Below are 25,826 nucleotides of genomic sequence, written 5' to 3' on the forward strand. Positions count from 1 at the left end.
TTACTCTGTGTTAGAGACAAATGTTGAGTTTGATAATTTTTGCATAGAAATAGCCACATTGTAATTAGAGGTTAACTGTGGAAACTGTGCTGTTGTTCAAAACCTATTGCTAACATGATTTCTAAAGTTGATGTAGGGGATGGAATAGATTTTTGCCCAAGGTGTAGATACATTTTCTTTTTTCTCCTTAGCTGAGAAACAATGGTCCAAGTTCATTCAGCAAGGCAATGCTCCATCTTCAGTGGCCTTACAAATATAACAATAACACTCTGTTGTATATCCTTCATTATGATATTGATGGACCAATGAACTGCACTTCAGATATGGAGATCAACCCTTTGAGAATTAAGGTAATGTGCTTAATAGCAGCTCTTCATTATAATGATATTTCATTGCCTTCTTTCTAAACCTATAAAAGAAATTCATAAAATAAAACAACGATTTTAATGTAAAACCCACTCTGCAAAAAATTGTTTAGTTCATAAGCAGTACACTCAGGATAAATTCATTTGTATAATGGGTAAGAATTAATTCTGTGACGTCCTAGTGAACTGTATCTTCATGGTGTGCTTACTGAGCCTCATGAGATGTCCTTCAGGGACTCAGTTTGACCTTGGCTCCATCACATTGTTGTTTGTTCAGGGCGTAATATCACATCAAGGGTGTTTTGTTGTTAAAATTGCTACTTTGGGATAAGCTTTACTGTTTTACTCATGATTCTCTTGACTTTTGGATATATTCATCTCCATCATAGATTTTTACTAGAAACAATTATACAGTATGGTCTAAGGAAAGGTAAAGAAACAGAATAAAAAATATACCCATGATTGACATCACAAATGTACTGTGGAATTTCAGGCCATTTCTGTGTGTTACCTCGAGGTAAGCAAGGGCTGAAAATAATGGTTAGGGAGAGCTAATTTTTTTGGCACATATTAAAGACTAATCTTTATTTTCTGTCCCTACTGCTCACCATATACAGAGTGGTAAATCTTCTATCATACTAAATTTTCATTCACTATTTTTTAATCATGTCTAAGAGTTTATATCAAAATGCTGATATAAAATGTTTTTCATTGTCATTTGCCACCATTTTGTTAATGTGATTGCATTAGATTTCATCTTTGCAAACAACTGAAAAGAATGACACAGTTGCTGGGCAAGGTGAGCGGGACCATCTCATCACTAAGCGGGATCTTGCCCTCAGTGAAGGAGATATTCACACTTTGGTAAGTGCCATTTCAAGTACGTGCACTATAGACATTTAAAAATATGTGACTATAGAACTGACGCCAAAGAACATTTCAAAAATAACAACAGCTGTGCTTGAACAACTACATTTATTTTTATACGATGCATTCCTCTTACTTTCCTTTTTTCTAGTCAGATTAATGCCGTATTTTCTTCAAATGATCTATTTTTGTAGATGGCTAATAGAACTAGTTTATGTCCCAACTTAATTTTCCTACTCTAGTTCTTTAACTGTCCTCTTTCTTGGCCTCCTCCTAATCTCTGAGGCTTTAGCACGATACTAAAAAATCCAGAAGGTCCCAACAAAAATACATTGGAATAATAATTAGCATTTGATTAACCTTTGTTGAGTTAGCCTATATAATGGCTATAATGTTTTTAAAGGCGATTGCTTTTTTTTTCTTTTAATCAACAAACCTCCAAATCTCTAGTAGAGAACCTGGTATAATGTTTTTTGTTTGTTTGTTTGTTTGTTTTTTGAGACAGAGCCTCACTTTATCACCCAAGCTAGAGTGCAGTGACACAAACACAGCTCACTGAGGCCTTGACCTCCCAGGCTCAAGCAATCCTTCCCTCTCAATCCCCCCAATAGCTGGGACTACAGGCACTCACCACCATGCCCGGCTGAGTTTTGTATTTTTTGTTGAGATGAGGTTTCACCATATGGCCCAGGCTGGTCTGGAATTCCTGACCTCAAGAGATCTGCCCACCTCAGCCTTCTAAAGTGCTGGGATGACAGGCATGAACCACCAGGCCCAGCACTGTTTATGTTTAATAGTGATCACTAGTTACTTTTACAACACCAAATTCTGTGGTTCTTGTTAGTTCTCATCCAGTTCAACTGTCTAGTGACTTTGATTCACTTGATCAGTTCCTTCTATTGACTCTCATGGCTGTAAATACCATCTGGTATAGATGCCTTTGATTTATATTTCCAGTGTGATCTTCTGCATTGAACTTCAGATTCCAATATCCAACTGCTTACTAGAAACTGCTTTTAAATATCTAATAGGAATCTCAAACTTAATTCTCAATATATACCCTTGGGTTTTCCCAAGTCTGCTCTTTCCATAAAGTTCTTAGTTAATTTTAGTAAATATCAACTTCATTGTCTGTCTAACACCTGGACCTCATGCTTGACTCCTCTCTTTATCTCAAATCTCACGTCTTGTATTTCAACAAATTGTATCAATATTTACCTTCAAAATGCCTAGAATCTGGCCCCTTCTCACTAGTTTCATCACTAACACAACCTAACCCAGGCTACTTTCCCTTCTCAGTTGGACTATCGCCAAACCCCTGGTTGGCCTCTGTATTTCTGCCTTTCTCCCCACTATACTTTGTATGTCATAGAAGCCACAGTGATCATTTTAAATACAGGTCAGGTTGTGTCACTCCAGTGCCTTCCCGTCTAACTCAATGAGAAAGCAAGAGGCTACAATGACCTTTAAGCCCAACATTAACAGGCACTTCCTGCCTCTCTGCTTGCATCTCCTCTCCTTACTATTCTGTTTCTCAAATTTTCCACCTTGCTCTTCATTGAGCAGATAGCCTGAAGCATGTTTATTCCTCAGTGCTTTGAAATTGCTCTTTCATCTGCCTGGAATTCTTTGTCCAGATACCCTTGTAGCTTATTTTCCCATATTGTTCTCATGTCCTTAAAAGTAAAATTATGTCAGAGGAATTCCCTGACCAACCCATGGGAAATAGAAACTGCCTTCTACCTCCCAACCCTACTTTTGATCTTGCACTTTCTGTTCTCCTTCAGAATCTGCTTTTTTTTTAGTTGAGACAAAGCTTACATAAAATTAACCATTTTAATGATTTTAAAGTGTATAATTTGGTGTTTTTTTAGTATAATTACAACATTGAACCACCGTTACCACTATAATTGTGAACATTTTTGTCACCCCAAAAAGAAATGCTGTACCCATTAAGCAGTTTATCCATTCTCCCCTATCATCAGCCCCTGGTGACCACTAGCCTGCATTCCTACTGATTTGCCTATTCTGGACATTTCATAAATGTAGTGTCATACCACATGTGGCCTTTTGTGTCTAGCCTTCTTTCACATAGCATGTTTTCAAGATCTACATTGTGGTGTGCCTTAGTACTTCACTTTTATGCCTGAATAATTCTCCATTGTGTGGACATACCACCTTTTGTTTATCCATTCATCAGTTGATCCACATTTTGATTATTTCTACTTTTTGTCTATTTTGAATAGTGTTGCTATGAACATTCGTGCATAAATTTCCATGTAAACATGTTTTTCAGTTTTATTGAGAATAAACATAAGAGTGCAATTGCTAGGTCATATGGAAACTCTATGCTTAACTTTTTGAGGAACTGCCAAACTATTTTCCAAAGTTGCTGCAGCATTTTACAATCCCAGCCAGCAATATATGAGGGTCTTATTTTCTCCACATCTTTGTCAACACTTATTATTTTCTGTTTTTGTTTGTTTTAAAAGTTTTATAATCAGGATATCCTGGTTGGTGTGAAGAGGTAACTCATTGTGGTTTTGATATGCATTTCCCTATTGACTGATGATATTCAGCATCTTTTCAGTTGTATATCTTTTTTAGACAAATACCTGTTCAAATTTTTTGCCCATTTTTAAATTGAGTTTGCCTTTTATTGTTGAGTTGCAAAGAGTTCTTTATATATTCTGGATACTACTTTCATTAGATTTATGATTGCACAGGTTTTTTTTCATTCTATGTGAATTGTCTTTTTAATTTCTTAATGGTGTCCTTTAATGCACAAAAATTTTTAAATCTGAAGTTCAATTTATCTATGTCTTCTTTTGTTGCTTGTATTTTTGTTGTCATATTTTTGAAACCATTGCCCAATACAGGCCATGAAGATTTATACCTAGGCTTTTTTGGTTTTATAAGTTTTACACTTACAGCTCTTACATTTACATCCCTGATTCATTTTGAGTTAATTTTTGTGTATGGTGTGAGGTAGGGGTCCAGATTTATTCTTTTGTGTGTGGCTATCCATTTGTCTCAGCATCATTTGTGGAAGAAATTATTCTTTCCCTTTAAATGGTCTCGGCAGTCTTGTTGGAGATGAATTGATTATAAATATATGAGTTTATTTCTAGATGTTCAGTTCTGTTCAGTTGACCTATATGTATATCCTTAATACAAGTATTGTTTTGATTACTGTAGCTCTGGAGTTCAGGTTTTGAAATAGGGAAATATGAATACATTTTCTTCCTTTTAAGATTATTTTGGTTATTTAGAGTCCTTTGTGATTCCTTATGGATTTTAGGATCAGCTTGTCCATTTCTGCAAACAAGGTAGTTGGAATTTTGGTAACAATTTTCTTAAACCTGTCTCAATTTGGGGAGTGTTGCTATCTTAACATTACATTATTTCAGTTCATGAATATGGTATGTCTTTCTGTTTATTTATTCTACAATTTTTTCAACAATATTTTGTCATTTTTAGTATACTTGTCTTGCACATCCTTGGTTACATGATTTCTGTGTATTCTTTTCAATGCTCTTTTATTTTATTATTATTTATTATTATTTTTGAGAAGGAGTTTTTGCTCTTGTTGTCCAGGCTGGAGTCCAATGGCATGATCTCGACTCACTGCAACCTCCGCCTCCCAGGCTTAAGCAGTTCTTCTGCCTCAGCCTACTGAGTAGCTGGGATTACAGGTGCTCACCACCAGGCCTGGCTAATTTTTTGTATTTTTTTAGTAGAGATGGGTTTCACCATGTTGGTCAGTCTGGTCTCAAACTCCTGACCTCAGGTGATCCACTCACCTTGGCGTCCCAAAGTTCTGGAATTACAGGTATGAGCCACCACGTCCACCTTATTTTTATTTTTATTTTTTAGAGACAGGGTCTTATTCTGTCACCTATGCTGGAGGACAGTGGCATAGTTATAGCTTACTGCAACCTCGAACTCTTGGGCTCAAGCAATCCTCCTGCCTCAGCCTCCTGAGTAGCTAGGACTATAAGTGCACCCACTACCCCTGGCTAATTTTTAAATTTCATTTTTGTAGAGATAGGATCTCACTATGTTGCTTAGGCTGGTCTTGAACTACTGGCCTCAAGTGACCTTCCCACCTTGGTTTCTGAAAGTGTTGGAGTTATAGGTGTGAGCCACTGCTCTTGATCTCAATGCTGTTTTAAAGGAAATTGTTTTCTTAATTTCTTTTTTGGATTTCTTATTGATAGTATACTGAAATATGACTCATATTTGCATATTGATCTTGTGTCCTGTACCTTTTCTGTACTTGTTATTTTAGCTTAAATTGTTTTAATATGGATTATTTAGTGTTTTCTGTATGTAAGATCCCGTCATCTACAAAGAAATAGCTTTACTTTATCATTTCTAATCTGGATACCTTTTACTTTTATTTTTATTTTTACTTTTTTGATAAAGAATCTAGCTCTGTCACCCAGGCTGGAGTGCAGTGGCATGATCTTGGCTTACTGCAACTTCTGCTTCCCAGGTTCAAGTGATTCTCCTGCCTCAGCCTCCCAAGTAGCTGGGATTACAGGTGCCCACCATCACACCTGGCTAATTTTTGTATTTTGAGTAGAGATGGGGTTTCACCATGTTGGCCAGGCTGGTCTCGAACTCCTGACCTGCAGCGATATGCCTGCCTCGGCCTCTCAAAGTGCTTGGATTACAGGAGTAAGCCACCATACCTGGCCTTAATTTTTCTCAATTGCACCGGCTAGAACCTTCTGTACAATATTGAGTAGAAATGACTTGATTTCTATTGTCTTATTTGTAACCTTAGGGAGAAAGAAGTATGAAGTATGATGTTAGCTGTGGGCTTTTTATCAATGCCCTTTGTCAGGTCAAGGAAACTCTTTTCTATTCCTGATCATCAACAAATGGTATCACTACTAGGCGGCATTGTCGTGGGGTGCGTACATGTGATATGTCTAATACAGTGTATAGAAGCATATAGAAGGTGGTGAATATTTATTTCTTTTGGCTGCCAACCTTGAAGTTACTGATTAAAACATTAAATGTGTCAGAGGCCATCAGCATGTGATTTGATTTTTGTAGGCCGTCCATGGAATACCCATTAAAAATTCTGTTTTCTTTTCCACGGGGATGTTGAGATCTGGTTTTTATATCTTACAAATATCACCATGTTCCGAGTTTGCCTAAAGAATATTGAGTTCTAGTCATAGAATGAATCTTTTAATATTATGGATCTTATCCTTCTATAACAAATCACATTAAAACCAACTCTTTCATTTACAAGGAACTACATGTGTGGCAAAAGAAGAAAAAGGAAAAGAAACATACCAACCCCTTCACAATAAAAAGCATTCATAGACTCAACTATTAGCCTATTTATTTACAAGACAAAAGAATCTGGATAATCTCTTTTGACTATCACACAAAAAGAAAAAAAACATGGCGAATTTTCAAATGTTGAAGAGATGATAGAATGACCTTTTCTTATAAGTAAAGAATTTGTTTTGGCAGGGTTGTGGAGTCGCTCAGTGCTTGAAGATTGTCTGCCAAGTTGGAAGATTAGACAGAGGAAAGAGTGCAATCTTGTACGTAAAGTCATTACTGTGGACTGAGACCTTTATGAATGTAAGTAGACTGGTGCAGCATTTAGCAAACATACCCAGTGTTTTCAAAGAAATATAAAAGGCCTGATATCTGGAAAATCATCTAATTGTTATTTCCAAACAGAAAGAAAATCAGAATCATTCCTATTCTCTGAAGTCATCTGCTTCATTTAATGTCATAGAGTTTCCTTATAAAAATCTTCCAATTGAGGATATCACCAACTCCACATTGGTAAGTCATTGGTTTAGGTGAATAGAATAAATGTACTCAATTCAAATGCTGTACATGTTTTTATTTGGTTTAAAAAAAAAATGACAGCTTAACTCTTGATAATTTAAACTGAAGTTATATGATAGCATTATAACCTAGTTTAATATTATCATTTTACTCCTCTACCTCGGAGTGATTAAAGCTAGACCTTTTAGTTTAGCATCTTGTCCAGTGTAAGAGATTTCTTAGTATATACTACATTATATTGGGGAAATTTTAGGAATTTTCCTTTACAAAGTTAGAAAGTTGGAAATTAACTGCAACAAGTGAGGCATTTTGAAGATATTTAAGGAGTAAAAATGGGATCAGCTCATGATAAACTGGATTGGATTATTTAAAAATCATTTCAAGCTGGGTGTGGTGCCTCACACCTGTAATCCCAGCACTTTGGGAGGCTGAGACTGGTGGATCATTTGAGGCCAGGAGTTCAAGACCAGCCTGGCCAACGTGGTGAAACCCCTTCTCTATGAAAAATACAGAAAAATTAGCTGCGTATGGTGGCGCACGCCTGTAATTCCAGCTACTGGGGAGGCTGAAGCATGAGAATCACTTGAACTCGGAAGGTGGAGGTTGCAGTGAGCCAAGTTCATGCCCCTGCATTCCAGCTTGGGCTACATACAGGGCAAGACTGTCTAAAAAAAAAAAAAAAGATTGCATTTCAGATGCAATCAGAAGTCAACTTGTCATTGGGAGTTTCATGTGTGTATGTGCTTGCTCTTGATACCAAATGTGAAACCACTAAATTATTATATGCAGGAAAAGAATATACTGTGAATTCCATTAAAATAAAATATAATATTTTCTCAGATATTTGTTGATTAAGTCAATGCACTGTTTTTAAAACTAAAATCTTTATTCCTCTATAGGTTACCACTAATGTCACCTGGGGCATTCAGCCAGCACCCATGCCTGTGCCTGTGTGGGTGATCATTTTAGCAGTTCTTGCAGGATTGTTGCTACTGGCTGTTTTGGTATTTGTAATGTACAGGGTAAGTAACGAACTTAGAAAGAGACAAAGAAGGAGAGAGGGAAAACAGAAGAAAAGGAAAAGGACAGAAGGAAAAGAAGAATGAAAAGTAAGGGAAGGAAGAAAGGGACCTGTAATGATGATGCTTGATGAGCATTACTTATTATTTGAGGAAAGATAAATTCTGTGAAATACAATTTAAATTTTTTTAGTGGTAATATAGTCACTCAGAAAATACTTTTCATATTCTACACTGATGTGACAGTAATAACGGTTTTTCTTCAACTGACAGATGGGCTTTTTTAAACGAGTCCGGCCACCTCAAGAGGAACAAGAAAGGGAACAACTTCAACCTCATGAAAATGGTGAAGGAAACTCAGAAACTTAACTGCAGTTTTTAAGTTATGCTACATCTTGACCCACTAGAATTAGCAACTTTATTATAGATTTAAACTTTCTTCATGAGGAGTAAAAATCCAAGGCTTTACTGCTGATAGTGCTAATTGGCATTCACCACGAAATGAGAATTATATTTGTCAACCTTCTCCTGATAAAGAAGTTCAGACATACATTTAATAACATAGAGTGACTTGTGATTTTAGGTATTTAAATAATAAAATTTCAAGGGATAGTTTTTATTCAATGTATATAAGACAGATAGTGCCTGATTTACTACTTTATATAAAATAGTACCTCCTTCATTTACTGTTTCTGATTTAATGTATTGAATTTCATTTGTTGTTGTTGTTGTTGTTTTAAAGCAGTCCAAATTTGGACCTTAGCAATCATGTCTTTTGTATAGGTACTTAATGTTAATACATATTACACTACAGTTTACTTTTCAGGATACTAAAGACTTTATAACTGCATGAACTTAGATTTTTTTAATCACTTATATTGTGGAACTTTATAAACACATACATGATACCATCACAATTGTTGCTTTTAATAACAAAGGTACAATATTTTGTTTTAATATGAAAATTGGGTAGATCCTATAACACTTTTGTTTATATTAAATCCACAATAGTTTATTACATTTTAACTTGTATAAATTTTATGTCAACTCCTTCAAGCCAACCTATACTAAAAACTAGTTCCATAATCACAAATGCCTCTTTTGTGTAATTGTTTAATTTCAACTGAATATCATAATGCTTAAAGCCATATGGAGTTGGAAATTATCTTCAAAGCATATTTATTTCATTGTTTTAGTCTGGCTATTTACAGTGTATAAAAAAGCATTTTTATTAAAATACTGTGTAGTTCTTTGAGATAGTTGCTTATGCTTATAGTAAGTAGTACATTCTTAGAGTAGAGCAGAGTTTTTAGTTAGTATTAATTTATTTTCTCCCTATTCATGTATTTTTCCTTATATTTCCGAAACTGTTACTGAGAATGGGTCAGTATCAATGAGGAATCCTTACAGTTGACAGGAACCTGGACCCCTTACCCCAACTTTATGAGTAATGCTTGGAATAAAAACTCTTAAGGTGACTCACTGATTTACTTCTAGCAATAGCATAATGTTACAGGAATATTAACCCTGTTTAAGCAAGGTAATATGTAAAATCAGTCTTAGCTATCAGAATAACTTCTAAAAGATATTTTTATAAGCAGTTCAAGTTATTGAAAACCTTTTTAGCTTTCTGAAGTTTGTTAGTATAAATTACTTTTCTAGGATTTTTAATAAAAGCCACATAGGTAGAAAGTTGTAGTTTTATATGGCTCTGTAGAGTGGTGAACCTTCTAGAGGAATATATGATTTATTCACAGTTTCTGAAGGCCTGGGGATGATGATCAGTCATACCTATTTTTGTGTAATTACATCATGTTGTGCATTAGAAATGGAGAGTTTAATAGCTCTTTAACTGCTGTCCTCATTAGGTAATGATAAATATTTCCCTCAAATAATTGACTATTTTGCTGTGTTTTAAAAATAATTGAAATTTATCTTGCCATATCTCATAATTTCCTGCAGAAGTGACTGAGCTAATCTTAAGAAAATATTCATAAAATAGGAGCACATTTAGTTGAGGTATACAAGGTAGGACTATAGACAAGACTCTCTATTTAGCTTTGGTGAACTTCAAAAGTAATGGGTCTTGGAGTATAGATTTTTGTTAGTAGCTTGAAAAAGCTTAATCATATGCAGTAAATATTTTTATTACCAATAAATTTAAATTTTTTTTAAGAAAAATATTTTTATCCTAGGGCCAAGTGTTGCCTGCCACCAATCAGTAAGTTAATCTGTAACAAACTTTACCTTAACAGTTTTACCACCTAGTAACAGTCATTTCTGAAAATATGTTGACTAGAAAGTTACTCTTTGACAAAAGTGTTAGGATTTGCTTTTGTGCCATCTATTCATTTTATGGCATCTATCTTGAAAATAATCTTGTATTGGGATTGAAAGATGCTGTAATTTGGAAATTAACATGATTTCTTAAATTACCTTTATGAAATATAGTTTTGTATAATAGCATAGATTTTCCTTCAAAAAATGAACATTTATATATCTACAAAAATATGGAGAAGTGTAATTTGAAAGCCTACTTTCTGAAGAAAATGTTGGAATTCTTTTTATCATGATTAAATATCAAATACTTGCCCCATGAAAACTTTAAATTTCTAAAACAGTTGAAATACTACTGTATTTGTGATTTATTGAGAATAAAAATCTATTTTGAAGTATAAAATTCTTACGATCTGATTCAGTTTTAAGAAAGCATATAAATGAACTAGAAGATATTGAAAACATTTGACATTGTTAAGAAATATACTGATTTTGATTTTTATATAGGTATTTATTTCAAAATTGATATTTTGAGAAAAATACATGTGAGTCATTTTTTCTCTTTCTTTCTCTTTTCCCTTAACAATTATCACTGTAATTCTGAATCTGAAAGGTAAAACAATTAGTCAAAATATTATTGCCATCATTCTACCTGTGTTATGAAACTACTTACTCATAGTTAATTCTCATTAACACTTACATTTCCATAAAGAAAACTCAAGTGTTAGTAAAAGAGACTTTACTGGCTTAAGAGGGCTGTGAAAGATTTTTGATAGTGAATCATGACCCTAAGGGAGAGATTTGTGTGATAAAAGCATTGTATATAATAGATCAGTGATTTTTGTAAGGCAAACAGAATTCATAACTTGGTAGAACTTCCTAAGTTGCAAAATGTAATGATGAGCTTGGTGGAGAAGAATGAATCGTTCTTGGAATACCTATGTGCAGCCACTACCCATCTCAGTATCACCTTGTTTGTATTCTTGGATAGCTAGTATATGTAGTAGTTTGATGACTAATTTAAAGAAAAACACCTAAAATTTGAAACATGATTGTAGGATCAAAAAAGGTAGATGAAATTGCTTATACTCAAAGTGTTTTGGAGATTATTCCTTTTAGTTTGTTGGTTGACTGGTTTGAGCAATAGAAATATACAGCATGCAATATATGCTTATATTTCATTGTAATTTCTGATATATAATGAACTTCTTGGGAGAGGTACTGAATCTTTGATTTTTTTGTCATTTTTCTCAAGTGCAATATAACAATGTAACCAAATCTAGATAATGTCAAAGTTGTCATTAATTTAGTAAGCCTAATATAAACAAATATTTGTATTATTTTTGTTAGCAGGAAAGAGTGATTAAGTGAGGTTATTTACCCCTAAATGGTCCATTCTGCATTGTATTTCAGGCTGGAAATGAATTATTCTTTACTAGTTTTGAAACACTTTGAAATATCCTAAGGTAACTTGGAAGCTGTGTAGTGTATCAAATTAATTTGCTACCTAATAACATAGAAAGTAAATATGTTTGTGGTCACCCACATTGGGTGAGACAGAAAATGAATCTGTTCTAAAATTTGTAATTTGCTAACTTGATTTGAGTTAGTGAAAACTGGTACAGTGTTCTGCTTGATTTCCAACATGTAACTTGTGACTGTACAATAAACATAAGCATATGGTGCCACTTTTGTGTATGTGGTTATCCTTTCTATGATGTGTTTTTGTTTTTTAATGACATGAGCTAGCAATAATGAGCTAAAAGGATGACCTCAGAGAGGTAACTTTCTCTAAAACTTCAAATCTTGAATATCAATTATTTGAAGAAAAGAAACACAAAAAGAGCAAAATGTACCACATTAAAATCCATCCTTAGAAAGGCAAATATGTATCTGCCTGAAATACAAGAATTATTTTATTTCTAAACAAACATTTCTAAATTCATTATGCTAACCTTTATTACTTTTACATTATCAGATTGCTTTTAAAATGCACATTTACATCTTTCTTTTATAATTTTTAATTATAGTGTATATATGCCATTGCATATATGCAATTGCAATATATATATGCAATTCTAGTATGAAAATACCTATTTTCATAAATGAAAAGTACCAAGAAGAAAATTAAGTTTTGAGATGCTTGGGAAATTACACTGAAGTAGCATAATACACCACCATAAATTCCTATGGAAATAAAATAGAGTATTGCCAGCATCCAGAAGCCCCCTTCTGTCTCTTTCTAATCATATCTCACCCCTGCCCTGCAAAAGTAACCACTGTCCTTACTTCTAACATTATATGCTTAGTTAGATGTGATATTTCCCCTGGACCAGCAAGTCATAACTACCCCTATCCTGACCACCATACTTGATATTTTGGCTGTAATTAAGATGTAAAATGTACAGCACCTACACATGGAAGTATTTTGAGTGTGATAAGTAGAAAATGGGCAGAGCCTTTCTGTCCTGCCTGACTTACTAGTTGCTGTTAAGGATCAAATGAGAACACAAATGAAATGATTTTATTTTTTTGAGACAGGTTCTTGCCATGTTGTCCAGGCTGGTCTCAAACTCCTGAGCTCAAGTGATCCGCCTGCCTTGGCCTCCCAGAGTTCTGGGATTACAGGCGTGAGCCACCACACACTGCCTGAAATAATTTTGAAAACTGTTCAAACCACTTGAGTTCAAAGCTCTTCCCAGTCACTTACAAGTTTACCCTCTGTGGGAGTATCTTGGTCCACAGAGGGTAAATTTGTGAGGATTTTGTGAAAATGCAAGAAAAGGGGTTATCAAAGGCATATATTAAGTGCTTATCCAGTAAGTCTCGTCCATCATTCACTTGATTGGTCCAAGAAGAAAATTTTGAGCCATGGAATTCTCTTTTCCCAGATTAATTTTAAACATTCTTTGAACCTTATAATGGTGATAAATCATTAATGAGGAAAGCCATTATAGAGAGTTATATTAGTCTGTTTCACACTGCTATAAAGAACTGCCTGAAACTGGGTAATTTATAAAGGAGAGAGGTTTAATTGACTCACAGTTCAGCATGGCTGGGGAGGCCTCAGGAAACAATCATGGCTAAAGGCAAAGGGGAAACAAAGCACCTTCTTCACAAGGCAGCATGAAGGAGAATGAATGCAGGAGGAACTACCAAACACTTACAAACCATCAGATCTCCTGAGAACTCATTATTAAGAGAACAGCATGGGGGAAAGTGCCCCCATGATTCAATTACCTCCATCTGGTCTCTTCCTTGACATGTGGGGATTATGGGAATTACAATTTGAGACAAGATTTTGGGTGGGGACACAGCCAAACCATATGAAGAAACATTTTTGAGCAGGCCTGAAATATAAAATTCAACCACCAGCAGCCATGTTGGCAAAAAGTGACAGAACTGTATGCATTTTAGAAAGAGAAATTATACCACTTATTTCTAAGAAGTAGCTTTCCTTGGTTTTTTGCTTTGGTGATATGTCTATTTATTATGAATAATTTATATAATAACAGCTAATATTATAGATACTATATTGATACCCATTTTACTGATTTGAAAATCTGCTCAGAGAGTGATTAAGCTCTCACACTAGCATGTGGTAGAGATTTATGCCCCCGGGTTGTTCTCTCTTAATGTGTTCTACAGTAGTGTCTTTCCTTGCACAAACCACCTAGCCCCTCCATACCTTTTTATTATACCCCTTATAATAGACATCATGATATCTACCTCGTTATGTACTGTTATCTTTGGAAATATTAAATATATGCAAAGTACTTACATATATTAGTATATTAACATATTAGAAGACAGAATGATGGCTGGCAATATTTTCATACTACTGCCAAAAAGAGGTGATAAGGGCTTAAATAAACCAGGCTAGTAACAATTGGGAATAGAAAGGAGACATTTAGGATAATGTATGATGTAGAATCCATAGGTTTCTGGGTTAGGTGATTGGCTGGACTAAGAATTGAGACAGGAAATGGGAGCAAAGGGGCAGAGATTTGGGGAAGAGCAGAGAGTTTAGGAGGGGAAAAGGTACATTACATTTGAGGTACTTATGGCATATCTAGATGGAAATTTCCAGCAGGTTCTTGTAAACATAAGCCTTGGTATACAGGAGAAAGATCAAAGCCAGAGAAATAATATAGGTATTAGTAGAAGTTAATGGATGAGATTGGATGAGATGGTTCAGGAGAAATGTGTAAAGTAAGGAGACAGGAAGAAGGCAGTGCACTGAATTTTTACATTTAAAAGGAGGATGGGGTGGCCAGGAGCCAGGGTGATTAGCTATAGAAGTAAAAAGAAAGTCAAGAAAGACTGTGACACAAGACCATAGGGAAACAAAGTAAGATGAATGAAGAAGAGTAGGTTATTGGTGACCTTACAGAGAGCCATTTCAGTGGCATCGTCAAGCACTAAACCCAGATTCCAGTGGGTCAAGCAATGGATAGGCATTAGGCTTGGCTTGGCTTAGAAAGGAAGAGAAAGGGCTGTAGTTTGAGGTGAAAGCAAAAGTAGGAAAGTTCATTTTACAGATGGAAAATACTTGAGCAGTTTTATACATTAAGGGACAAAATACATTTTAAATGATGTGATGTAGGTAAGGAAAGAAGGAAAGCTTGAGGAAAGCAGATTTAGAACATATTGGGAGAAGGAGGGTCAGAATTAGCATCAAGAGATGAGGTAGAACAATCACAGGGAGTATCTTGGATCAGGAGCAAAATCACAAGTTGAAAACAGTGGCCTGATGTTTTGTTTGGCCTCAAAGTATTTTAAAAATAAATGAACTAGTTGGCACCATTAATGTATTATGAATACCCCAAAGACAGATATTCTGAATTCTAAGAGCTGCAGTATTCTTGAGGATAGGAGCCTGTGTTCTTGCTTGGACACAGCATTGGAACTGAGTAAGGTCTGCACTGAGATGGTCAAGCAATTTTGGGGTTACCATAAATCCTAGAGAGACTTCTGTTTATTTGATGAGACTAAGTTCTCATTACTCATTTGCCCAGCCATTGTAGGAATTTGAGTTTGTAACTCCTGATGAAGAGCCTGCTGAAATCATGAATGGATCAGAATTACCTGCTGAGTTTACCATACCAAACACTCTTTGGCTAGGTTATACCCCAAATACCTTTTGCATTTGTTCAGTCTGTTACTTGTACATAAGCTAGATCTAAAGACAAGGCAACCAGCTGGGCACAGTGGCTCATGTCTGTAATCTTGAGATTTGGGGAGGCCAAGGTAGGAGGTTTGCTTGAGGCCAGGAGTTCTAGACCAGTCTGGGCAAGACAGTGAGAACCCCATCTCTACAAAAAAAAATTTTTTAATTAAAAACTTTCTTGTAAACAAAGCAACTTGATGACAGATATCATAATACTTTGATATGCTTGATTAGAAAAAGAGATTATAAATAATTTTAGTGACCAAGAACAGAACTATAGTCATTTAAAGTTTAATAGGGGTTTCTAATTTCAATAATGGCAGGATAGCTTTGTCAGATAACAATGATAAATTCTGAACAAAATACAGTGGAAAACAATCCTTTGAAGACATTGAAGTTACTGAAAGCAGGCAGAAATTGAAGGAGATTTAACTGTTAAAGAAGGCAGCTACACTTTCCCCTGAAGTTACTCCCTATGGTGCAGATAGAATACAACAGAAAGCTGTCTTTCTTTCCTGGAATGATGAGACTGCCACTATGGCTAGAAATTGAGGAGAAAAATCCACGAAAAGAAGCAGCCACAGGGTGGGAGGTGGGAAATATTTCCCTCAAATCCTTGGCTGAACCCAGCACTGAGTGAGGCTATAAGGGGCCCAGAAGAAAACAACAGAGGCAGAGCTGAAAGAACAGAGCAGTTATTCCAGCTACTACTGTCCACTGCACAAGAAACAAGAGATGGAAGTTCAAGTCTTACTCAGTTACAGGGCTTAGAAAAACATATCTTTCCATTGAAACCCCATTGGATCTATGCCTTAGGAATAAGTAGTACAGAATTAATTAAGATTAATTAATTCACCCTAGGATGAAGGGCAAAGCCAAAACAGGCCCACCCTACCAAACCATAAAACCAAGCTTCCCCAAGTTTATGATACACTTGTAATTTAACTGACTGCTGGTAAAGACTTACTTTCAGGGGAAGATGACACAACTTAGAGACTCTGCAATGTATCATTCACAATGTTGTGGAGGGGAGGAGGGTGGGGAAGAATGGGAAGAAATGGGAAAATGTGAGAAAATATAACCCAGAGTTTTGAGAAAAATCAGTCAATAGAAACAGACCCACAAACAATTTAGCAGACATGACTTTATTTTTTTGTTATTTTTATATTTAAAAATATTTTATCTTTCAATTTGTTTTTATTTCAATAGCTTTTGGTGTACAAGTGGTTTTTGGTTACATGGGTGAATTGTACAGTGGTGAAGTCTGAGATATGAGTGTACACTTCACCCGAGCAGTGTACATCATACCCAATGTGTAGTCTGCTATCCCTCACTCCCTGTCACCCTCCCCACTTCTGAATCTCCAGGGTCCATTCTCTATGCCTTTGTGTACCCATAGCTGACATGACTTTAAATAACTATGATGAAAATCCTCAAAAGTCTATAGGAAAACATGAATATTATGGATGAAGGGATGGGCATGTCAGGAAAGATTGGGAAACTAATTAAATACACTTGAATGAATATTTTAGGATTAAAAGTTCTGAAATCAGAACTCCATTGGAGGGGGGATCAAAAGTAGAGTGGGGTAGCATAGAATAAAAGATCAATGAATTTAGATCAACAGAATTTATCCAAACTGAAGCACAGAGCGGATAAAAAAGAAAAAAATAATTAATAGCCTCGATGACTCGTGGGACAACCTAACTAGGTGGAAAAACAGTCTCAGAGAAAGAATGGGGCAGACAAATTATATGAAGTCAAAAATTCCAAATTTGATTAAAAAAATAGCAACCTACAATTCTGGAAGCTCAGTGAACCCTAAACAGGACAACTTTTAGGCACATCAAGGTCAAACTCCTAAAAGTCATAAGTTAAAAGAAGTTTGACTCCACCCCTTCTTAATGTTAACAATGCCGAGAGAATTCGTTACTTGGCCAAGGCAGTTACTAGCAGAATTGGGACTAATGCTTACACATTCAAATTCCTGGTCCAGTATGCTTTCTGCTGTGCAACATTACCTAGATTACTAAACATAGCTCATAAAATAGAATTGCTGTTATCTAATGAATACGTTGCAATGCCCGAATATCAATTGGTGCAACAACACTATTTTTCCAAGTAATGTTTTATTCACTCTCTAAAGTATTCTGACTTTCCTAGGAAGTTATTTGCCTATGGTCCCTTTCATACCATTTCCTTGTCAACCCTATTTTCCTGAAGCATGACAAATATATAATCGGTTTTAATAAAAGTAGTATTTAGGTTTTGACTTTGGTCATTACATAGTAATTTACCTTCACATTATTTTAAAATGCCTACTTTGTTTCAAAGTAATTAATCTCAAAGTTATTTTACTTCCTTTCTCAGATATTAGGTGTTAAAATGGAGTCTTTAGGGGTTACTTTTTAGTTAATCCTGTATTCAGAATGTTCATTAGTTACCACTAAGTTATTCAAAAAGTGTCAACTGATCTACATTATTATTAGTAGTTTTCAATTTGGAGAATTATGCTCTTCACCAGAGTAATAGAAATTATTATTGATCTTGTGTATGGTACATGGTAAATTTTTCATAGAAAATTCTGGTGGCTTATACTTTTTTTCATCTTTGAACAATGCAGATAAAGTTGTTTTTAAGATTATAAGTGACATAAACATCTTTAAAATTCAGGGATATTATCACCTCTTCTGGAGACAAATCAGTAATTTTGAATTTTTCAGTATACTTTAGTGAAGAAATAAAAAGGAAAAAATTATTAAATAAGTAAATTTCCTATTTTGTAATACCAATTTTGACTTTCTGACTTGCACCTTGACTATTAAACCAGAACCAACCACTTCACCACCATGTGGTGCTAAATTACTAGCACAAACTGAACCAGAAAGGTCTTCTCTCAATCATTCCACAGGTATTTAATGATTCCCAACAAATAGAGATGACATACTAGTAATTAATTTTACTTTATTTCCAATGGACAGCCCTAGCCTTTCAAGGGAACCCTAAAGCAGCTGCAGTATAGCAGTGATTCAATGACAGAACTGAGAATCTGGTTTATTTACCATACAGAAATAATCCCATCTTCTCACTTTTAATTCTCCAAATCCAGCTCTTCTCCCTACCAATTCTCTATCCTCTCCTAGTTGCATGCAGTCTTGTCACTGGATAAGCTTCATTACTTTATCATGTATTGAATGATAAATTAGTTTTACATTGCTGACAAATCCTTTTAAGGCACTTTGGATTTTAAAGTCCAAACTATGTGTAAGGTAACATATTCACAGCTTCTGTGAATTCCCTCATGTACATCTTTGAGGGGTATTTTTATGTCTACTGAAACGAGGTCAATTGTCCCATAGAACTGATATTTATGGTTTATTTTTAATAAACATAGAAATCGACCCTACCAGTTTTAAAACTTGAAAAATTTACATTTGTGTTATCTGAGTTCCTTTCTCAGGAAAGCACCAGCCAGCCTCCCAGAGAGTATCAAGGAACTGAAACTTAACAGATCGTGGCATCTGGACAATGAGATCTCAGACCTCTTACTTGTCATGATTGCCTAACCAACCACCTGCTTCCTGTTGATCAACTTCTCTTCCTTATTCTTCCCTAATCTCCATTTTCCAACACATAGTTCCATTTCTTCCCTGCTATAACCCTTAATTTTAGTCTAGTTTTTGAGGAACTGCCAAATTGTTTTCCACAGCAGCTGCACCAGTTTACATTTCCACCAGCAATGTGTGAGGGTTCCAATTTCTCCACATCCTTGCCAACACGTGTTTTCCATTAAAAAAAAATTATAGCCATCCTAATGAGTGTAAAGTTGTATCTCATTGTGATTGATTTGCATTTTTCTAATGACTGTTGATGTTCAGCATTTTTTCATGTGCTTATTGGCCATTTTTATATCTTCTTTGAAAAGAATGACTATTCAAGTCCTTGACCCATTTTAAATATTGTTGTGTTGTTTGTTATTTTGTTTTAAGTTGTAAGACTTCCTTTTATATTCTGTAGGTTATCTTTTCACTTTCGTGATAGTTTCCTTTGATTCATAAATGTTTTAATTTTGATACAATTCAATATATGTATTTTTCTTTCTTTTGTTGCTTGTCCTTTGGTGTCATATCTAAGAAATTATTGCTGAATCCAACATCACAAAAATGTATCCCTATACTTCTTTTAGGAGTTCTATGTTAGTTCTTGTATTTATGTCCTTGATCCAATTTTAGTTAATTTTTGTAAATGATGTGAAGTAAGGCTCTAACTACATTCTGTTGCATGCAGCTATGGAGTCGCCCAACATGAACATTCCCAGCTGAGGTCAAACAAGACGCTCTTCCTTCTTGTTCAGCTCTTAAAGTGGAAATGTGTCCTTTCTGTGGTCTCTTTAGCACCATATTTTTCACAGTTGTGTGCTTTTTTCCTGGTGATTTTGTTGTTTAAAATGGCTCTCCAGTATAATACTGGAGTGCTGTCTAGTGCTCCTAAGTACCAGAAGGCTGTGATGTGCCTTACAGGCAAAATACAAGTGTTAGATAAGCTTTGTTTAGAGTGCTATTGTCTATGAGTTCAATGTTATTGAACCAACAATATATATAATAAACATGGTAGCTTTAAACAGAAACAATAAACAAGGTTATATATTGATCTGTTGACAAAAATCTTGTGATGAGAGATTCACAGGAACATAATTTGGTATTTCCCCTAGGAAGAATGGTTCAGTATTTGCTAATTCAATGTTTATGGTGACTTAATAGAACATTGACTACCGAGAAAAATGAGAAGTGATTGCATATAACATGCATTTTGTTTTTTTTTTTTCATTTTTTTCTTCTTATCTTCAGGTGAACATCATGATCTAGAAATTGTATATATGTATAAGATACCTATAAACAAAACAGAACAATCATATACAAGTTTAACAAAAGAAATAACAGTTAACATTTACCGAAGACTTCCTCTGGGCAGAAATTCTAAGTATTTCACATGTTATTTTATTTTGTTAGCTCCTTTAGTTTCTATTATTTCTTCCCCTATCAGTTGAGGAAATTGAGGCCTAGAAACTCATGTAAATTACATCACTTGTGAGTGGTTGATACCAGAGCAGTCTGATGCCATGATTCTCCACCCTTAACCAACAGTTCTGCCTCTTAAAATTATTTTATTGATTTATTCAGCCAAGTAATCAATCAAACAAGCAATGTCAGGTATCACGGTAGGAGCTGCTGACACAGCTGTGAGCATAATGGTCCTGGCTCTTGTGGGGCTAGTGGTGAGGATACAGACAAGTAAATGCCCATTTTAAATAATAAGATCAAAACAGGAAATACGGGTTGCCATGCAAGCTCATAGCAGCGGCACCTAATCAAACTAAGGGTGTCAGGGAATGAATCCTGGAGGAAGTAATATCTAACCTGAACCCTTCTGGCTCTAGGGGAACTTGCCAGTTAAACAGGTAGAGGAGTAGACTTCTAGGCAGGGAAAAATCACATATTTAAGGTCTAGGGGCAACTCAAATCTAGTTCAAAGGAACAGAAGAACCTCCCGTGTGTGTGTGTGTGTGTGTGTGTGTGTGTGTGCAGGAAAATTTTTAAAATGAACCTGAACCTAAGTAGTCAGGGGACATATTGCAAAGGGCTTTGTAAATAATGTTACGAATTTTGGATTTGTGCTAAGAGTAATGAGGAGGTACCAGTAGGTTTTAAGTGGGGCAGAATTATATGTGTATAGTATTGTGCTTTGCTTTCTGATGGTTCTTGGGGCATTTTCTAAAAATGATGAGTTTCTAACATTAGTGATTACATTGTGTTTAGCATAAACTTTATCATGGACTATGTACCTGAAAATAACTTGCTGGATTAACTGGCATTTTTCATTCCTTTGTAAAACACACAGACTAACATTTAGGGCAAAGTAGTTATCAGCTTACATCTTCCTGAATGTCTGCCTGTGTTTACTCCTATCATTTGGTTGTGCCTGTGCCAAAAGTCAGTTAGATTTTTCACAAACTTTTTCTCTTTTTTTTGCCAGTTATACGTGTGATAAGGAATATATACAATATGGATTTGAAAGAAGTAAATTTTTCCTATTAAAACTAAGTGTAGGCCAGGTGTGGTGGCCCACACCTGTAATCCCAGCATTTTGGGAGGCCAAGGAGGGTGCATCACCTGAGGTCAGGAGTTCAAGACCAGTCTGGCCAACATTGTATTTTTAGACTCTACTAAAAATACAAAAAGTAGCCAGGTGTGGTGGCATGCACCTATAATCCCAGCTACTCAGGAGGCTGGGCAGGAGAATCACTTGAACCAGGGAGGTGGAGGTTGCAGTGAGCCAAGATTGTTCCATTGCATTCTAGCCTGGAAGACAAGCGTGAGACTCTGTTTCAAAAAATAAAATAAAATAAAATCTAAGTTTAATACTAAGTATGTGAGAAAATCCTACAAGCTTGGGAAAAATATTGGACATAGAATGACTTGGCACTCTGATTGTATGGCAAGGGTCTTTGAGAACTTCCACTTAAACTAAACCTGCAAATTATAGTGGTGTATCATAATTGTGGTTTATGACTTCCAACTCTAGGATGTGGTTGAATACTCAAAGAAAAATTCTTGGCCCTACATCAAAAGATTCGTGAACGAATATGTATTTATTTATCTCGGGTAAAATAGGTGGTTTAAGATATATTTAGGATGTATTGACTTTGGTCTCTTGATGAATGTTTTTCATTTGCCAAGTACTAGCCCCAATTGCATCAGATAATATGGCTTTTTATATTGCACAAAAATTAAGCATAAACTACACAAATAATGAAGCACTTAAAAACCATTTAAATACTCTTGATTGACAACACTTATCTCTTGAAACAGTCCATAGTAGTGAAAGATTTGAGGTCCACCCTCTACTGGGGTCCATGACCCACTGGCTTTGCCTCCAGAAGATCTGCTTCTACTATATTAAAAATAACTTGGCTACCCCAAGGCAGGATGACAGAAATCCTGGCAGCATTCCTTTCCTTCTCATCCACCAGTCAGATTTTTGGAGCCATTTCCATTTTCTCCTTTCTTCTCTCCAGGAGCAGAGGTAACTTGGAAGAGATTGCAATAAAAACAGCTTGATGAAACTGATGGAAACTTGTTGCCTCGCCTGCCTCACACAGACCAGGGAAAGAAAGTCCTGATGGAAGAATGATGCTTAGTGTGAGTGGCCTCACTTTAGTGTCTATTTTCCCCAAAATTATGTGGTCCACATACCTAATTTTTGTTTAAAAATCACTAAAAAAGCAATACAAACTCACAGCAGAAGTCTCAAACGGTGCAGAACGGTAAAGTCACACACTGTAAATGTAGCCTCTGGCAAGACACAGAGCCTCTCTGATCTCCGGTGTTTCCATTTGCTAAATAGGATAATGAGAGCTAATTTCCAGAGATAATCTGAAGATATAATGAGATAATATATGCAAAATGCCTATTGTTACTTTATTTATGGTTATTGTGTCAGTCCATTTTCTTTATGTCAGCCCAGTGACATAAAGAAAAGTGGTTTACTTTGGATCAGTTCTGCTGGCTGTAGGATGAAACTGTGGTGCTGGCACCTGTTCTGGTGAGACCTTAGGAAGCTTACAATCATGGTGGATGGTGAAAGGGAGCCAGAGTGTCACATGATAGGAGAGGGAGCAAGCGAGAGAGAGAAGGGAGTTGCCACACTTTTAAACAACCAGATCTCTTGTGAGCTCAGAGCAGGAACTCAGTCATTACCATGAGGAATGCACCAAGCCATTCATGAGGAATTCTCTCCTATGAACCAAAGAACTCCCACTAGGCCCCACCTCCACCATTGGAGGTCACATTTCAATATGAGATTTGGAAGGGACAAAACATCTAAACCATTAGTTATATGTACACCATTTTCATCTGCTTAACCAAAAAATACTTTTCCAGTACTGAGAAGTTTGTTGTTTTCCAGCACATTGAAAACACGGGGAGGGACAAGGTAAGAATGATGAGGGTGGAAAAGGACAATGAACTACGATGGTAAATGGGGTGATGTCACAGCAGATGACATTTATATTGCACTATGAGACGTCCCACAGGTACTCCAAATACAAAGAGACCACAACTGAACAAGCCAGGGCTCATTACTCTAGGCCAGTTAATGTTGATAAGGTCATAAGCAGCCATCTAAGATCTCAATTTGTCAATTTAGGTGTTCACACTAGGCGCATCTCCTCCTCTTCCCAATTAACCATATCTGTTTATTGTAGTCTTATACACTGTGTCTCCTACTCTTTTCCTTTTCAGTTTCAATGACCTTTGGCATCTCCTCATGGGTTTTGGCAAGCACCTCTAAACTGGCATCTTCTCTTCCAATTTATCCCCCTTTAATCCATCTGCCATACTGAGAGCAAAGTGATTCTTCTAAAATGCACAACTGGTAGCAAGTTTCTTCCCTGATTAATTTCTTTCATTATCATCTACAGTGTAAATTTCAATTTCTGTATACAGCATCTAAGTTTATTCCAGAAGTTAACAAATGTTAAGTCCTTAAGCACGCAGCAAGTACTACAGAAATCCTTGTTATTACTATTATTTTTTAATGACCTGGTCTCCACTCTGCTCTTCAATCTAAAACACTGTCATTCCTCCATTAGAATAATTGGTCACACTTTTCCAAGCCCACTGTGCTTACACACCTCTGGGCTTCACACACACACACTTCCACATTCCTGATTTCTCCCGCGTAGAAGTCTTACTCTTTTTTATATTCTACCTCCCCTGGTGTTTCATAGCCCCTACATACACGAGATATTTTCTTCCAATTCTGAGACGTCTGGACTTACACTGCTTTTCTGTTTGTAGCAGCACATTGGGTTCTAATTTGTTTCTGTGTTCCTCTCCCCTAATAGATGATGAGCTCCTGGAATGCAGGGATTGTATTTTACTTATTCCAAACACCTGAGGAAATGCTGGTGCATGGTAAGCAACTAGTATTTAGTAAGTTTTTTTTTCTTTTGAACAAATGAAAAGGGTAGGCTAGAATTAGACAAAATGTAATTAAGAATATTTTATGACATGGAAAGAAATTCCCACTAGGGTAGAGAAAAGAAGTTTAGTCAAAATTTGGCGCGCTGCAGTTTAACTTCTAGCTAACCATTGATGGCGGTGATGCAGCAAAGCCTATTTGGTTGAGATCCTGGCCTTTTGATCCGTTGGTGTCACATTATGTGCTGGATGGGAGTCATCAATATACCACCTTCCCTGCTACTTTGGGCTCAGGTGGAGGGAATTTTATTCCACTCTCTGCAAATCTTCCCCGTGCCTCAGTGGGAAGTGGAGACTGTGAGGGTCTACCAGCTCCCAGAAGGCCTCCCCTTTCTGTTTCCCCTAGGGCCCTCCACCCGGGCTGCAGCCCCAGCATCCGCGTCCTCTCGGAGCAGCCCTGCCCCAGGTGGCTGCCAGGCGGGGGGCCGCGGGTTTGGCCTCGCCCCTCCCCGCGCGTCACATGCGCAAGGATGCAAACTCCCCTTCCCTCCTCCTCCGCCCCCTCCGCCTCCCGGGCCTCTTCCTCCTCCCGGAGAGGGAGTGCTTGGCAGACTGCGCGAGGGGGAGCGAGCGAGCGGGCGCTGCCGGGAGCCCGCAGCCCTGGCGCCCGCCGCCGCCCGGAGCCCCGCAATATGCCGCCGCGGCCCTCTGGCTCTCGGCCATGGCGAGGCTCTGCCGGCGTGTCCCTTGCACCCTGCTTCTCGGCCTGGCAGCGGTGCTGCTGAAGGCGCGGCTGGTCCCCGCGGCCGCCAAAGCGGAACTCAGTCGCTCCGACCTCAGCCTCATCCAACAGCAGCAACAGCAGCAGCAGCAGCAGCAAAAGCAGCTGGAGGAGGCTGAGGAAGAGAGGCCAGAGGTGCCTGGGGCAACGTCCACCTTGACGGTTCCAGGTAGGTCCTGGCTGCCCAGCCCGGCCTTGCAGTCTCGGCCGGCGATCTCTTAGGGCCTTGCCGGCTTCCTCGCCCCTTCCCTAGCCATTCCCATCCTCGTTCCTGTCACCATCCCTCCCGATCTCTCGCCCCAGACTGGCTACACAGCCTTTGGTCCCTTGATCTGGTGTAGGGAATCCGCTCTTCGGGTAATGAGCTTTCTGGGCAGCTCAGAGCACTGCAGTGGGTTGGAGAGGGGTCGGGAAGGCTGGGGGTGGGTGACTGCCTGGATTGATTATCTTTTTCTTTTCCCTCCCTTCTTCCTGAATTCTATCCTCCGCCCTGGGAATGACTGTACACACACACACACACACACACACACACACACACAC

The 25,826-nt window shown here is 36.9% G+C and overlaps 2 protein-coding genes across 4 annotated transcripts in view; both read left to right on the forward strand.

Annotated features, from left to right (window-relative positions):
- ITGAV (integrin subunit alpha V) overlaps positions 1-12,042 on the forward strand; it is a 92,722-nt gene extending 80,680 nt beyond the window's left edge. For all 3 annotated transcript variants that reach the window (XM_023212391.2, XM_023212392.2, XM_023212393.1), the window contains 6 exons: positions 192-350; positions 1,116-1,229; positions 6,729-6,842; positions 6,945-7,052; positions 7,958-8,080; positions 8,351-12,042. In XM_023212391.2, the coding sequence (XP_023068159.1) occupies positions 192-350; positions 1,116-1,229; positions 6,729-6,842; positions 6,945-7,052; positions 7,958-8,080; positions 8,351-8,446 (714 nt within the window). In that variant the 3' untranslated portion in view covers positions 8,447-12,042. The remainder of the gene's footprint in view (positions 1-191; positions 351-1,115; positions 1,230-6,728; positions 6,843-6,944; positions 7,053-7,957; positions 8,081-8,350) is intronic.
- A 13,078-nt stretch (positions 12,043-25,120) lies between these two features.
- The window catches only part of FAM171B (family with sequence similarity 171 member B), a 78,877-nt gene continuing 78,171 nt past the window's right edge, over positions 25,121-25,826 (forward strand). Inside the window, exon 1 of the mRNA XM_023212394.1 lies at positions 25,121-25,455. Coding sequence (XP_023068162.1) covers positions 25,227-25,455 — 229 coding nt within the window. The 5' untranslated portion in view covers positions 25,121-25,226. The remainder of the gene's footprint in view (positions 25,456-25,826) is intronic.

Source organism: Piliocolobus tephrosceles, chromosome 11 (assembly GCF_002776525.5).
Source record: "Piliocolobus tephrosceles isolate RC106 chromosome 11, ASM277652v3, whole genome shotgun sequence".
NCBI lineage: Eukaryota > Metazoa > Chordata > Mammalia > Primates > Cercopithecidae > Piliocolobus > Piliocolobus tephrosceles.